We start from the raw sequence: 14,329 nt of genomic DNA on the forward strand, positions 1-14,329 counted from the left end.
CTTTCTCTCCCTATTTCTCTTAAGTGTTACTTCAGCCTCCTGCCTCATGAAAGTCAAAGCAAGGCCGCATCAGAAAGTTGTTCTCTTTGAAGAGAAATAGCTGGCTGGAGAGAGGTTATTGAGAGCAATTTCACTTGGAGCAGTGAAGGTCAGAGAAACGTCAACAATAAGTAATACACAGGGAAATTGTCTCCACAGCCAAATGGAATAAAGCCCTGGGTGATTCACAGGAGCATCTGCATAAAAATGGCTTATTTTCAGCCAGTACTTATTGATAATGCTGCCTGTTTTGCCCATTGAAACACAGAGGTCAGGGAAGATCTCAGGTGCTCCTGAGGTGTTCCTCACAACAGACTTGGACTTACTAGAGATGCTCACCAGGGCATGAGATATCTGCATTAATATGGTCAGATATCAACACATTTTTTTCCTTAGCTAAACATATCAGTTTGGGGTATGGAGCAGAAAGTTTTGACAAGAAAAAAGAATTTTTGTTTGCTTTCCCTCCAATGAGAGAAGGCACTTTCCTTGAATATGACTTGGTTGTGAATGACAAATTTGGATTTTTGCCTTCTCAGTTCCATGTAAGTCCTGCCCTCAGCGGAGGTGATTGTCTGTTATGATCTAGCTTCTGTTTCCAGGGTTCAGATGTATCAAGCTAGTCCATCGAGGGACGTCAGCATTAGAAATGACCTAGGATAACATGTGAGAGAACAGTCCTCCATTGACAACATTTTGCCTGCTTGAGCAATAATGCGTCTTTTTAATAAGAAAACACAATTTTAATGGCTGTAGATCACTCCATAGTAGTGCTCTTCCCTTCTATTTCTAGGTAGATGTCTACTTTTAACTATTTTCTCTGGTTGCTCTGCCCATCATGAGTTGAACACAGGACCACTAACACTGTAAGCACAGACAATTCAGAAAGGCCATCTCCCACAAGACAGGGGCTTCTGGCCCTTTCTTAAATTTTTATACTCCTTTGAACCTCTACCTTTACAGACTTCCATCTTTTCTGCAGAGTTTTTCTAGAAAGCAAATATCTTGTGCCTGCTCACTTGGTGAAGTACAGTGAGGGGGAATGTTGAACACTAGCCAGAGAATAGCCCAAACACAGATGTGGAAACATGATGTCCTTAGCTCATATAATTTCTTTTCTTGATAAAGTAGCAAGGAGCTTCACAGATCACTAGTGACTAACAGATTGTACTGGTACAAAGATAACTTTCTTCATTGTAACTTGCATGTTTTGGATTTGCAACAAAACCAGCATGGCTAACACAAGGATATTTTAGGCCGTTCCTGCTCCTCACACTGCCCCACCAGGGAGTGGGCTGGGGATGCACAGCAAATTGGGAAAGACGCAGTTGGGACAGTTGACTGTTACACTCAATGAAGCCCTGCTTTCCTGGAGATACCTGAACATCTGCCTGTTGATGGGAAATGGTGAACTAATTCCTCATTTTGCTTTGCTTGTGTGCACAGCTTCTGCTTTATCTATTAAACCACCTTTATCTCCACCCATGTTTTCTCACTTTTTCCCCATCTGACTCTCCCTCATCCCACTCAGGGAGAGGGAGCTATCAGCTGGGTGCTGCATAGCTGTCTGCCAGGGTTAATCCACAACAGGTATGCACACAGACGTAGAATTAGAGAATCATTTTGGTTGGAAGAGGCCCTCAAGACCATCAAGTTCAGCCATTAACTCAACTCATGTCCCTGAGAACCTCATCTCAATGTCTGTTCAACCTCTCCAGGGATGGGGACTTCACCATTGCCCTGGGCAGCCTGTTCCAATGCCTCCCCTGGTGCAACTTGAGGCCCTTAACAGATGACATCTATCATACTATTGTTCTAGGCAGAGGGCTTGCATCTTTTAAGAAACTTTCCAGTTTCTGAGGGTACAAAGTTTGCCTTTAGACAAGGGTAGCACACAGACAGTTGTCTGGTGGAAATAAAAAAACCCACAAACCCAGCAGCTATTGCAAGCCTAGCAAGTCTCTGGGGATGAAAGACATCCTGAATATCCATGTTCACTTCTCACCCCTTGGCAATTCTCTTTCCCTGAATTTGATAATGATTGTTGTTTTATTGGAGACAAACACTCTTGACAGAAGGGCTGATGCTGCCAAGTAGTCAGTGATCAGGTAGCGATAGAGCTGGAGGGCTCTCCATCCCTTTGCAAAGCTGAGCAATTCCAAAATGTCACTCTGCTGCAAGCTGGTAGTGCGACTGCAGGTCAGCATATTCGACACAGGCAGCAAGAGAAGAGGGCAAAGAAAACAGAAGAAATAGAAGGATTCCCATTTTGGTGTTACTTAGCTGCAACTCCCCTTATCTGCTCTCGGTATACCAGATGAGAGAGCTGTCTAGAGACAAGCTGGAGAAGAGTAATTATCTTTCAGGGCCAAGTTTAAGGATTAATTCAGTAGGGCACTATAAAATGTAATCCATCCCCATGAAAAAGGGAGAACAGCTATTATTGCCTACCCAGTAATCACCTAGCAGTACTTTTCGCACCACCATGTAGGATTTTATGGTCTTCGATTGAATTACTGATGAGTTCAAGCCATTGAGATAGGTTATTGCATGACTTTTTCTGTAGGCCTTTTGCATAGGTGCAGGACAAAAAGAGTGAGTGGATATCAATTACATTTGATCCAAATTGGTTAGCCATTGATTCTGCCAGTAGTAATTAAAAGACTCTAGAGGAATATGAATTATCCAGTGAAAGCCACCACGTATCATGGAAACTACTATGACTTCAGTAGTAATGCTAACTTTGCAACGCATTTGAAACAAGCTCTTTTGGATATCACATAAACCAGCTCCTTCCTCCCAGGATTATATTTAAGGATCACCAAAAAAAATTATTAAACCAGTCCAAGCTGAATTTACTGTTTCAAAGAACAATTCTCTCTGTATATGTGGCTCACGATTGCCACTGCGTGCTGGCACTAAAAAGTTGGGAAATTCCTAACAATTGTATTGTTTCATTATTTTACTTACTTTTGCCCATGGCACAATGGAGGCAGAAGCTCAGTTCTGATCCAAAATGAAAACTAGCTCCTAGACTCCAACGAATGAATCTGATCACACTATATTTGGGGGAAACCACAGCTCCTCATAGAGATTTATTATGTATTTGGGCCATGTTGAGTAAATGAGTCTTTTGAGGAATATTAGCAGATGGCTACTGTGTGGGAATAACAGAAGATTGGCGAGGAGGAGAACTGTATATACGCTCAAGGAACTGGGGCTGTGGTGTAGAAAAAACACATAAATCACAAGTAGAACCTCTGTGTTTAGATAACAGGCCTGCGAAAAAGTCTTAAAGGCACCTTATCGTACATCCTTGAAACTCGTTTTGGCAAAGCTCAAAGCACTGTGGTAAACTGCTCCTGTGAGGTGATGAAAATAAATTTCCCCTTTGCATTGCATCTGCGGTTTGTGGTTGTTCCTGCAACCTGCCAATGTTGGCTCACACAGATGGTTTAATGAGGACATTTACCTGAAGAGAACACTGTTGGTGCCCACACGTTGAGTGCTATAGAAGTTTTACACTAGCAATTTGACAGAAACCACCAGGAAAACTATAGTTTGGAGCTGGCAGGGGATGCAGCAAGGTTCACCCACAGGACATTCAGGGGAATGTTGCTCACCCTCACGTGTATGACCTAGCAGACTTCACAAGTTCCTTATTTCATTTTTGTGAAAATCTCTGTGTTTCAAAAACTTCACTCCCCTCCAAAAAAGAACCCCCCCCCCAAAAAAAAAAAAAAAACCAAAACAAACAAACAAACAAACAAAAAACAAAAACAAAACCCAAACACCACACAATAAAACCAAACAAATCCAAAACAAAACACCAAAAACCCCACACAACCAACCACAAATCAGGTAAGTGAACTGTTTTACAGCAGGTGCCTTCCCAGTTCAGCATCCCAAACCAGTTCTACTGCTCAGGGTGTATCCGCGGCACAAGGAGACAGAAAACCTTTTCCCATCACTCCAGCGTGACTGCATGAGGGAACAGTTAGAGTCAGACAATCATATCTATCTTGGTATGGTGCTGATTTACAGATGCTGGCACATGGAATTTAAAGACAAACCATGTAAAATATCCCTTCAAATGCATAAAATCCCAGGTCAGACTGCCAAGCTCCTAGATCTTGTCCCTATAGCAAATGAACTGGCACAATCAAAATTCTGTGCAAATGGGCCCGCCAAGGGAATGGTGTTTAGAAGACCAGAGTCTTTCCACATGTTCATCTCCCACTATGTTCTACTTTCATGCCTTTTATGGAGAGTAAGATTTTGAAGTAGCATTTGAAATAGATTTTCCTTCCATTACACACCCCCTTTGTTTGTTTGACAAAATGTTGACAAATGTTTAAAACATTTACATTAGTTCAAAGGAAAGTTGCCCAGTTCCATGTCAGATCTGGATTCTGGCAAACAATGCCTAGAACCTATACATCTTTTTGCCTCTAAAAATTATTTACTGAGCTTTTTTGCATAAATTGCCTGCAAAAATACATACTCGCTCTTTAACAATCGTTAAAACACTGAAATCTAACATCTGACTACATAGCTTTTCTTAGCAGTTCTTACACTTTCAGTAGTTTGTGGGAACTACAAAAGATTGTTTTTGCAAACTGACACTCCCTCCTTTCCCACAGGAATTTAGAGTGTATTGGACATAATGTGGAGTATCTCTACTCTTCTTTTATGATGATAAGAAACCCCCAATGGTGAGTAAAGTGGTGACTTTGTAACCACCGCTCTCATGAAGTGCAATAGTTATTTTCATTAAGTAATCCTTACATACTCCAGATACCTCTCTGCACCATTCCTTTTCTCATCTGCATAGTCAAAAAAAAGGTACCGAATATCATAACAGAAAGGCTATCAAAAAAGCTAGAATGGAACAAGCAACATAATATTAATTTACCTAATCAACCCAAAACGAGTATTATTTTTAACAGCTGAGCTACCAATGTGTCCACAGTGCTCCCTAATGTTAGAGTGCTGGGCACAAGAGTCAAACGTCACTTGGTGTGTGCAGCTGAGGAAAATGTGTTTGATATTTTCATGGAGTACTGTGGCTGTGCGTTTAGTTGGAGTCACAAAGCACATGATCAGGGAGGCCTTGTGGATTTAATGTGTTTGTGATTATGAAGATCAGGATGGGAAAAATCCTCAAGGATTGTTGCTGGTGAGAAGAGCTTCTGTAAACAGAAACAAGCAACTGAACTTGGGCACATCTGTCAATTATACTTAATCCAAGTTCTAGGAAAAAAAAAAAAGCTTCAATCTATTTTCTTCTGAACAAATTCCTTTGGAGAGCAGCTAGGTTTTTGGTGAAAACTACAACTTTTGTTATTCCTCTTTCCCCCCCACCCCATCCTTAGTACTCACAGAAATTAGATGGATAAGCTTTGACCCCAGTAACCAACATTTATCCATTCTCCCTCAGATATTCAGAGCTCCATTGTGGCGTGGGAGCAGAGCTGCCTTCTTGACACCTAAGCGCAGAGCTTACAGCCAGGCAGGACTAAAAGGCAGGCAAAGAGGGCAGCATCACAAAGGAATCGAGCAGCATGGAAACTCCCCTTTGAGGCATCAGAAATTTTTCTCAGGGGTATCCAGGAATATGAAACAAGTAAAGAACTGAATGATAAAATATACAAAAGAATCCAGGAGGAACTGCACTGACAGGTGCACGTCACCTGCGAAAATGAAGAATGTGAGTAAAACATCTGACCATGTCACCATTCAGAAGCCATAGACTGTGGCAGTCAGAGACTGCCTACAAGGTTTTGTACCCAATTCGCTCATGTCCTTAGCTTGGCCTTCTACTTGGATCTACATCTACCTTCTCCTTTTACTCCAACAGAGCATATTGTATTTTTATATTTATTTATATTTCTTAATACCTTCCTACCTCTTGTCTTCTCTCTCTAATTGAACATGCAGTACTGAAGAAGAGCATGGTTTCAGGGTGCAATGGAGCTTATTTCCAAGCACAGTACTTGTAAAAAGGTGAGAGTTACCTGAGGCTTCCACATGAAATATTGTACTTTTTTTTTTTTCCTGTAGTCATTCTTAGACTGTCATTTTCTGTTTTCTCAGGCTATGACACAAACAACTCTCTAGGTCTTTATCGTGGGATAAAGAAATAACCAAGGAAACAGCCAAACAGTACACTTGAGAGAAACTCTCAGTCCTGTGTTTTTTTCTACTGTTCACCTTAGCTAAATGCACTTTGAAAATACCAAGACCCTCTTCGATAATGACCAGTGGAAAAGTAAATGATGTTTGTTCACAAATGACTTAACCTTGGCCTAGCTGAATCCCTTAAAAAGCCAAGGATGGCTGGAATAGGTTAAATGACATTTACACAGTCTTTTGCAGTATAGCAATGGCAAGATCTCCTTGTGGATTCTTACATCATTCCCACTTTTGTCAATGCACATCTGGTGAATTAGTACACAGATATACTTATTTCACTGTTCCGACAGTAACACACGTGCAGCATTTCATTCAAAGCAGAATCCAAACCTTCCAGATTATCACAGCCACCTAGTAAGAAGGTAAGAAAGATTCTGCATGGCAGTTGCACCAAGATGGGCTGTTACGCACGCAGAAACTATTGCTCACCATGTTTGTTCACACTTTTATTTCCATTTCAATTATGCTGTTAAATTTCAGCTGTTAAATTTCAGCTGTCAGGCCCACCATTACTACCTGGACAATTTACAAGAATGCATGATGTTCTAGAGAGGGGAAAGAAGGATTACGCTTAACAACTGTTCCAGCACATCCTTGAACATAAAAAGCCCTCCCAGCGGTACCTTGACCACTAAAGCCAGTATAAGCTCCAACTGAACTATGTGAACCCCAACCTGATTAGACAGCCTTCCCTTCTTTCAAAATACTGTTTTCATACAGAGGTTAAAAAATCAGCTGTCCTACAAGGGGCTGTATAATATTCAATTAACACAATCTACCTTAAGGACCTTCCAGAGATTTCTTAAGGGAAAGATTACTCCTGCAGTCCTTCAGACGTCACATCTCTTGGTAGCCACGCTAGTTCCCCTGGATAAGCCTGGCCTGGCGAAGGTGTTAGCCTGTGAGCCCGCATCTCTTTCCACAGCTCAGAATGACATTGCCTTGTCAGTGTAACTCACGTTCATGCCATCCATGTTGTATGCAGTTTTAAGCTTGGAGATCACGAGGGTCTCACTCTTTTTCCGTGGCCGGCACTGAACAGGACACTGCCTGTGATCCTGATCCTGGTTCCAGCCTGTGCATCCCTGAGTCCAGTTCCTGTCTGCTGCTCGGTCCAGTCCAGGACTTCCTGGTGTCTGCCCTGCAGCCTCTGGAAGGATACATTTTGCATGATTTTCTCTCATTATTAGTAAAGGTTTTTTTAACTTTGCAATTTGTAAGTCTCTCTCCCTTTTCCTCCTTATTCCTTTCCTTAGTGGGGGGTTAATAGAGAGCATCTGCCACACTTTATTGTTGCCTGCAATAAACAGTGACAAGCCTTTACAAGTCAGACATATACAAACTCTGCCTAGCTCGAACTCACTTTATTCCAGGATGTGAGACACTGTGACAAGGTGACAGGGTTTGTGCCTTCACAGTGGCCTAGCTGGTGTCAGAGGTTGTTTAGCATAATCATTACTCTTTAATAACACTTTTTTTGCTTTTAAATAGATGTTCACATATTCACCATACAGAGGAAAAGGGCGCAAAAAGCTGAAAACATACACTTTTTCCTCCTTGTGCATGTAAATAGAGTCCTAAACCCATCTGATCTGCCAAAACAGTCTCATTAAGAGTAGCATGATCTTCACACAGAATCCTCACTAGTCCTAGCATTAAAGAAACATGGAGATTAATCATGGAGAACAGTTCAGCTGGGTGCTAAATGTCTCATGTTTTGCATGCACAAACATTCCTGCAACTATTAAGAGTGCAAGAAATTAAGGGAAAGCTAGTGTAAATGCAAGCCAAGTCTGTAAGAAAGCATTTGAGTGATGAAGATTTTTAACACTGATACAAAACTTCATCTCTGCAAGTCAACTACTCTTACCTCACATTTTGAAGGAAAGCTATTTTGAAGTGTTCTAGCAAACAATTCTTCATTGCTCCAGGGAGAGGGCTAGCTGTAGCTGCTGCATGGGAATGTGGCAAAAAACACTCCTAGATACACACACCTTTCATTACAAAGCCAAGAAAACCCAAACGAACCAGTTCTGAGACTCCAGGTAGTGCAATGAGCCTCTGCACCAACACTGGTAGTGACAGCGCTGGCAATGTGGAAGACCAGCACCCCCACACCCTGAAAGTTCACTTGCCCACTTTGGTTGAGCCCTTTCAGTGTGATCCCCCCGAGCACCTGCTGGGACTTCTGATACAAAGCAGCAAGAGATGGAGGAATGGACTGTATCCAACACAAACTCACACTATATCACCTCACTCCACTCTACACAATCTTTGATATAAATAGATTCACTCTCCATATTACCAATTCAGAAGATTTTTAAACATGAAAAACAATTTTAATGAGTCACTTGACATGAATATGTCTTCTATCTGAGGTCCCCTTTAGGTTATTACTTGCAAGGTTTTCCCTAGATTAACTAATATTCAGAACATTTTAACAGTCTGCTAATAAATATGTCAAGCTATTGTGCATTTTCAGTTTTTCCCATCAGCAACTGTTTAACTGAGCAGAACCCATTCATAGTACAGACATCCATCCAACAGTTATATATGGTAAGAATGGTACAGAGATCCAGCCATGACTGTAAATTCTGGCCCCAACACCTCCAAGGTTCTCACAAAGCTCTATGTGTTGCCATTAATAAAAGTCATTCTATTAATTGTACCTGAAAATTTACTTTAAACCCTGAGGACCATCAGATGTCATTCAAAAAAGTACCAAGACTTAGTACTATTTTTATATGCTACTTTGAAAGTATAAGCATGATGTTAACACCCACAGATATACTTAAAAGATTCACTTTCCAGCCTCCAACTGTGAGAGGCAATAGCACTTCCAACTTAAGCCTTCAAGTCATCCTTAGCACTAACCAGTGATTTCAGTCAGAGTTCAGATTCTAATACTGCCACAGGGAAATACCTTTCAGTTTTTATTTGAAAGTGGAAACTTACTGTCTGCTTGTGCCTTCTCTGCCCTCTAAATGTCACCTTTTCTCCTGTTTGAAAAAGTTTCTCTAAAAGAAGTCCTTAACAAAAAAATAAAATAAGTTAGGTAGTTTACAAAGCAGTATTACTAATCTAGACAATTATAGCTATAAACTAGACTGACTGTAAAACTATATACACCTTTCCAGAAAACTAAGACTAAATCTCAAATATTGGAATAATTGTGTCAATTCCAACTATTCAGATCCATACACCTTGGTGTTCAAATGCCCAGCCCAATAGCTGTTGTTCCTGACTACAACTAACCACGAAGGGAAAAAAGGTAAAATTCCTGACCAATACCGTTCACTAAACATGAAGATATCCCTAAGCTTAATACATTACGATTGAGGATAAACCACTAAGCAGTCAATAGCTTTTGCAACAGCTGCAAGAGATAAAGTCACCTAAGGCTTAATCAAATTAAGTCTTTCCAGTTCATGGGGTTTTATTCCAGCTTCACTCCATCATCACTGGGAGAAAACAAAAACTAGCAGCTCAACTATCCAGTATTTAAATTACAAGAGAAAATAAGGTAGTGTCACAGATGCTTCTGTAACACCTCTGCCTCACTACAGCAGCAAAGCCAGTCCCTAATTATTTCTGATTTAGCAGATACTTTACACTTAGATATCCTAGTAACTGACTGAAGATGATAAAAACCTCAGTGTTTGGTGCAACCCAGGCTCATTCTGTGGACAGGCATACAGCACAACCATTTGCTAGTAGGAAATGGTACCAAAAGGAGCAGCTGAGGAAACAGGGTTAGCTGTGACAAATACTGAGGGCCATTTATCTTTTCCTCCTTTCAAAGTCATCATTTGCTACAGGGCTTTTCATTTGGTGAGGGTAGAAAGGCTCAACCACACCAAACATATTCTCTTCCTTGAAGACAAATTTTATTGTTGTCAGCATTAACTCAGCTCTCCAATCGGGTTCCCATTTCCCCATATTGCAGTACTCCTGCAAAGAACAGTCTAAGTGCAGAAGATCAACAACTCCAGCCCTCCTGACTTCAGAGGAGCTGTGACAATTTAAACCAGCTTAGGATCCATGGTGAGACTGACTTAAGAGAGCTGCTCTGACACACGGCATCACTGTTCTGAATAAAGCACCAACAACACCGTAAAGCTGTTTGGTTTTTGTTGTTTTGTTTTGTTTTTTTAGCCAGAGTTTAAATCTGTTGGGTGTATTAACTCTCACATGTAGATGGCAAGATCGAAACTCTTGTTTGAGAAGTAACACATGAAATATATTCGAGATGTTCTTAGAACACCAGGAGTATCATAAAATGTCAGCTTCTCCATTTTCGGACTCTTCTCTAAGCAGTGCCTGATTTGCACATGGACATGATTTATTAGGTTCACCATTCTTCTTGCTTTCTTCAGCACCCCATAAATTAATACAAATCTTGTCTTTAAGGACTGTACTGGACATGTCATCCACAGAATGACCAATCGTCCTTTGAGCAAACAGTTTTGAAGAAACGGGAGCAGATGAAACATGAATCCAGTTCATCTTCAATGCAAAGCCACTGATTTTCACCATTTCTTTTAATTAAGGCTTCACCAAAAAGAAAGATATAGTACCACCTTTAATAGCTGAAAATTGGCACACTCCTTTCAAAACAAATGGTCCTGGAGTGGACTTCACCATCAATTGTCTTCCTGAACAAAGTAGTATCTCACTGGTGGTCCTGGCAAGTCTTCCTCTCCATCAATCTCTGGAGCAAACGATATCGTCAAATCCACATACTTCTTATCAGCTGATGGTTTCACAAGCTTTTGCATCCTACAAGGAAATGAAGAACAGTTTATGATATCAGGAGAACCTGCAGTGGGAGTTCACGGCCAGGATGAATTTCACTTCTAACAATGAAGTCCAACATATTAAAAAAACAGATTACAATGGAGAATAAGCTACCTTTGAATTTTGACACAAAACCTGTTCTTCCACCTGAGGTACAGTAAATAGTATTCTATTTTCCTTGACAGACTTTGCCCATTAGTGAGCTGTTACATTGTTCACTAACAAGTGTTCAGTTCAAAAATGAAAAATGCCCTGTGTCAGATGGGATTCCTCATCTACTTGATTTCTCTTTGGTGTCCTTCTGAGGCACAAGGCAAAATGAGCTTTCTGTGTAGGGCTCTGGTCAGCAAGTAGGAGAAAATTCTCAGTCTACCAATAATGGCTGGTATTAGTATATTAGTAGGGAAATCACCTTCAATGCAGACACTAGATACACAGTCCTGATGGAAAGCAATTCTGTTGGAGTCAAGACTCTGCAAGTCCTTGAATTTCAAAGGCAAATAAGCAACGAGGGGGAAAACCAGCAGGGATGTGGGACTTCTTCCTCTGTGACCACAATGTGAGTTTAAACTAAGGTAAGCTTGTCATGTCTAGCGCAATCCCTGCCCTTCACTCCCACTAGTCTCGAAAGCTACCGCTATTGCTTGGAAGCTGCACAATACAATACTGAAATAGAAGTTAAATCAATCACCTCTTTTTACGTATTGCTGGATGTCTCAAAATTATTTTCTTGCCAACTCATATGAGAAATAATTTATTTCTATTCCTCACAGGTCACTTCGAGAATGATTTCCCTTCTGGTCATCCTTTAGCACACAGGTCAAAAAGCTGTTTTCTCCAAAGTACTTGTTCCATTGCAAGAACACAAAACATTTGCCTCTTCTCAGCAGAGATACTGAGATTATATCCATTTGTATGAGGAAACCCCAAGCTACAGACCAAGGCAGATAGCTATGTCTCTAAAATCTGCTTTCAAGCAGTATACTGGCAGCCAACACTATAAATCCGAAATGAAGACAGTCTTGCAACACTTGTCATATTAAAGAAAGGCTTTAAACACCTTAGGAAAAAACAAACACACAAGCAAGACCAAAATTTGTCATGGAAACATCTTATAAAGCCTTTGGGACTGTTTGTAAGAGAACCCCAAGTTGCTGTAACTACATGGAAAGTTTAAGCCAAGTGTCAGGGTAATAAGAAATCCTGATATTCACAAGAAGGTGCCTTCGCACCATACTTTTGTCTTCATTACACACCTCACTTTCTCAAAATTATTTATACAGCTGCAAGAGAAAGAATATAAACAATTTATTCTGAGGCAGGCTGTAAATTCAGATCCTGGTCCAACAGGTTGTAGATTCTTTTTTCTATAGGAAGAAGTTACCTTTTTTCTTTCCCAAACATTAATGACTAGCAACTGCTCAGAGAAAACACTGCTGTCAGACACACATCCTTATGATACAACCAGTGAACATAATTTGTAGCTGCACTCATATCCTTGCATCCATTTTCCAGATATACTTACGTCAGTTTTAATCTTTTAATATGACCTGGCATCACTGGAACATACAGCATTTTGACTCCCTGTACGACCATAGTTGGTTCAATTCCATATTTCTCCTGGAATTCACAAATTTAAACTTATTAAAGGACTAGGGTAGCTGCACAAGCCACCAGATACAACTATTGCTAATACCATAGCTAATTCAAAACCATAGGATCCCAACCAGAAAGCTTGCAAACGCATGGACAATGGCAGACGTTTTATTAAGTTACATTTGAACCAACAGAATTAACAAAAACCTTGAAAATAAGCTTGGACATATTTACTCAGAGACATTCCCATTGATATTAATTCTTTCCAAAATTAATACAGTTTAAACAATAACTTGGCAAAAGAAGGAAAAAAAAAAAAGCCCAAACCAGCCACCCAAAACAAGAAAACCCTTTCCTCTCATCTTGTATTAACCCAGCACAACAGACGATAACTTACTCTGACAGCATTTATGAAGTCCAATAGCGTAAAATCCTCTTTCCCATAAATGGTCCACCTGTCCCAGATTGTAAATGATATCCCATTTCTGTTTTAAAAAGAGAAAGGTTGTTTGTTACTTTCCAACAAACTCAGGCACTTCCCTTAAACACATATTGAAGAATTGCTCTCTCTTCTAGCAACTTGTTGTTTTATCTTGAGGAAAAACCTCTTCCCTCTCCGCTGCCTTTTCTCTGGCCTTTTGACCCAAGGACAAGACACACTAAGAGCTCTGAGTCAACATGGTATCTGACAACAAACTTCCTGAGCTTTCAGACCTACTGAAAAATAGCTTTTGTATTGACCAAGACAAGTGTGTCCAGTGTCACCAGACAGGATGTTTATTAATAAATGTGCTGCACATCTAACTCCCCTACATTTTGAAAGCCTAGCTAGCCACAGTTTCCACCGAAAACAAATTTAAGCTCTTAAAAAATCACTATTTTTAAAATTAGGACAGAAGAGTATGTGATGAACTTTCCAAATGGAAAGTTCTTGAGCAACGCTCTCTGGGGCACTCTTGGCAGTACTAAAACCTTCCACCTTTAGCAGTGTACGGCCTGCTAAGGTTCTTACACCTTCGGCAGTACATAACAAAGGGATAACAGAGTTTGATGGCAAGCACTAAGTGATTCATTATCTTCCAAGTTTAAAGAACAATCAAAAAAAACCTTTCCAGTATCTAGAACACTTAATTGGAGTATGATCCTGAACTGTGGTTCCATCACAGTACTGCAACGTGAGCACACAAGGCCTTAGTCTGGTTGTTGATTTAGTAACTACACAAACATCGCACTTCTTGTACTGGCTCACTAAGTCATAAGCATAGCAGCATAGCAATAGCAGGTTTCCAAATACCACCCTCTGCCACTGTCCTTCCTACCTGATTTCTGTTCTTCTTACTTCAGCAGTTTCTGTAAAGACCATGATGGGAATGGCTAAGTTCAGAAAACAGTTCTTGTATGCTGCAGCTGAGTAGCCACCCACAACTTTAATGAGCTCCAGTGCAACCTGCAGCAAATAAAAATCACGCAGTTCCATGAGACCAAACACCGGTTTTAGGTACTATGTGATCAGCACTAGTTTAGTTAAGAAGCCAGCAATGAATATAAATATATATAATAAATAATGTCTTTGACAACTGGCACAGTAAACCACATCTGGAGATGCAACCCAAATATGCCACCAAGAAATCGATTCTGTCACTGCTAATAAAAATATTTAAAACATTCAAAGCATTCCTAATATAGAACTCTTACCAAATAG

General features: G+C 40.4%; 1 protein-coding gene across 1 annotated transcript in view; it reads right to left on the minus strand.

Moving 5' to 3' along the window:
- Positions 1–8,551: 8,551 nt before the first annotated feature.
- The window catches only part of UBA6 (ubiquitin like modifier activating enzyme 6), a 31,220-nt gene continuing 25,442 nt past the window's right edge, over positions 8,552–14,329 (minus strand). The window contains exons 31-34 of the mRNA XM_065836463.2: positions 13,947–14,074; positions 13,025–13,112; positions 12,557–12,651; positions 8,552–11,013 (exon numbers count right to left, since the gene is read on the minus strand). Coding sequence (XP_065692535.2) covers positions 10,878–11,013; positions 12,557–12,651; positions 13,025–13,112; positions 13,947–14,074 — 447 coding nt within the window. The 3' untranslated portion in view covers positions 8,552–10,877. The remainder of the gene's footprint in view (positions 11,014–12,556; positions 12,652–13,024; positions 13,113–13,946; positions 14,075–14,329) is intronic.

This window comes from Patagioenas fasciata, chromosome 4 (assembly GCF_037038585.1).
Source record: "Patagioenas fasciata isolate bPatFas1 chromosome 4, bPatFas1.hap1, whole genome shotgun sequence".
NCBI lineage: Eukaryota > Metazoa > Chordata > Aves > Columbiformes > Columbidae > Patagioenas > Patagioenas fasciata.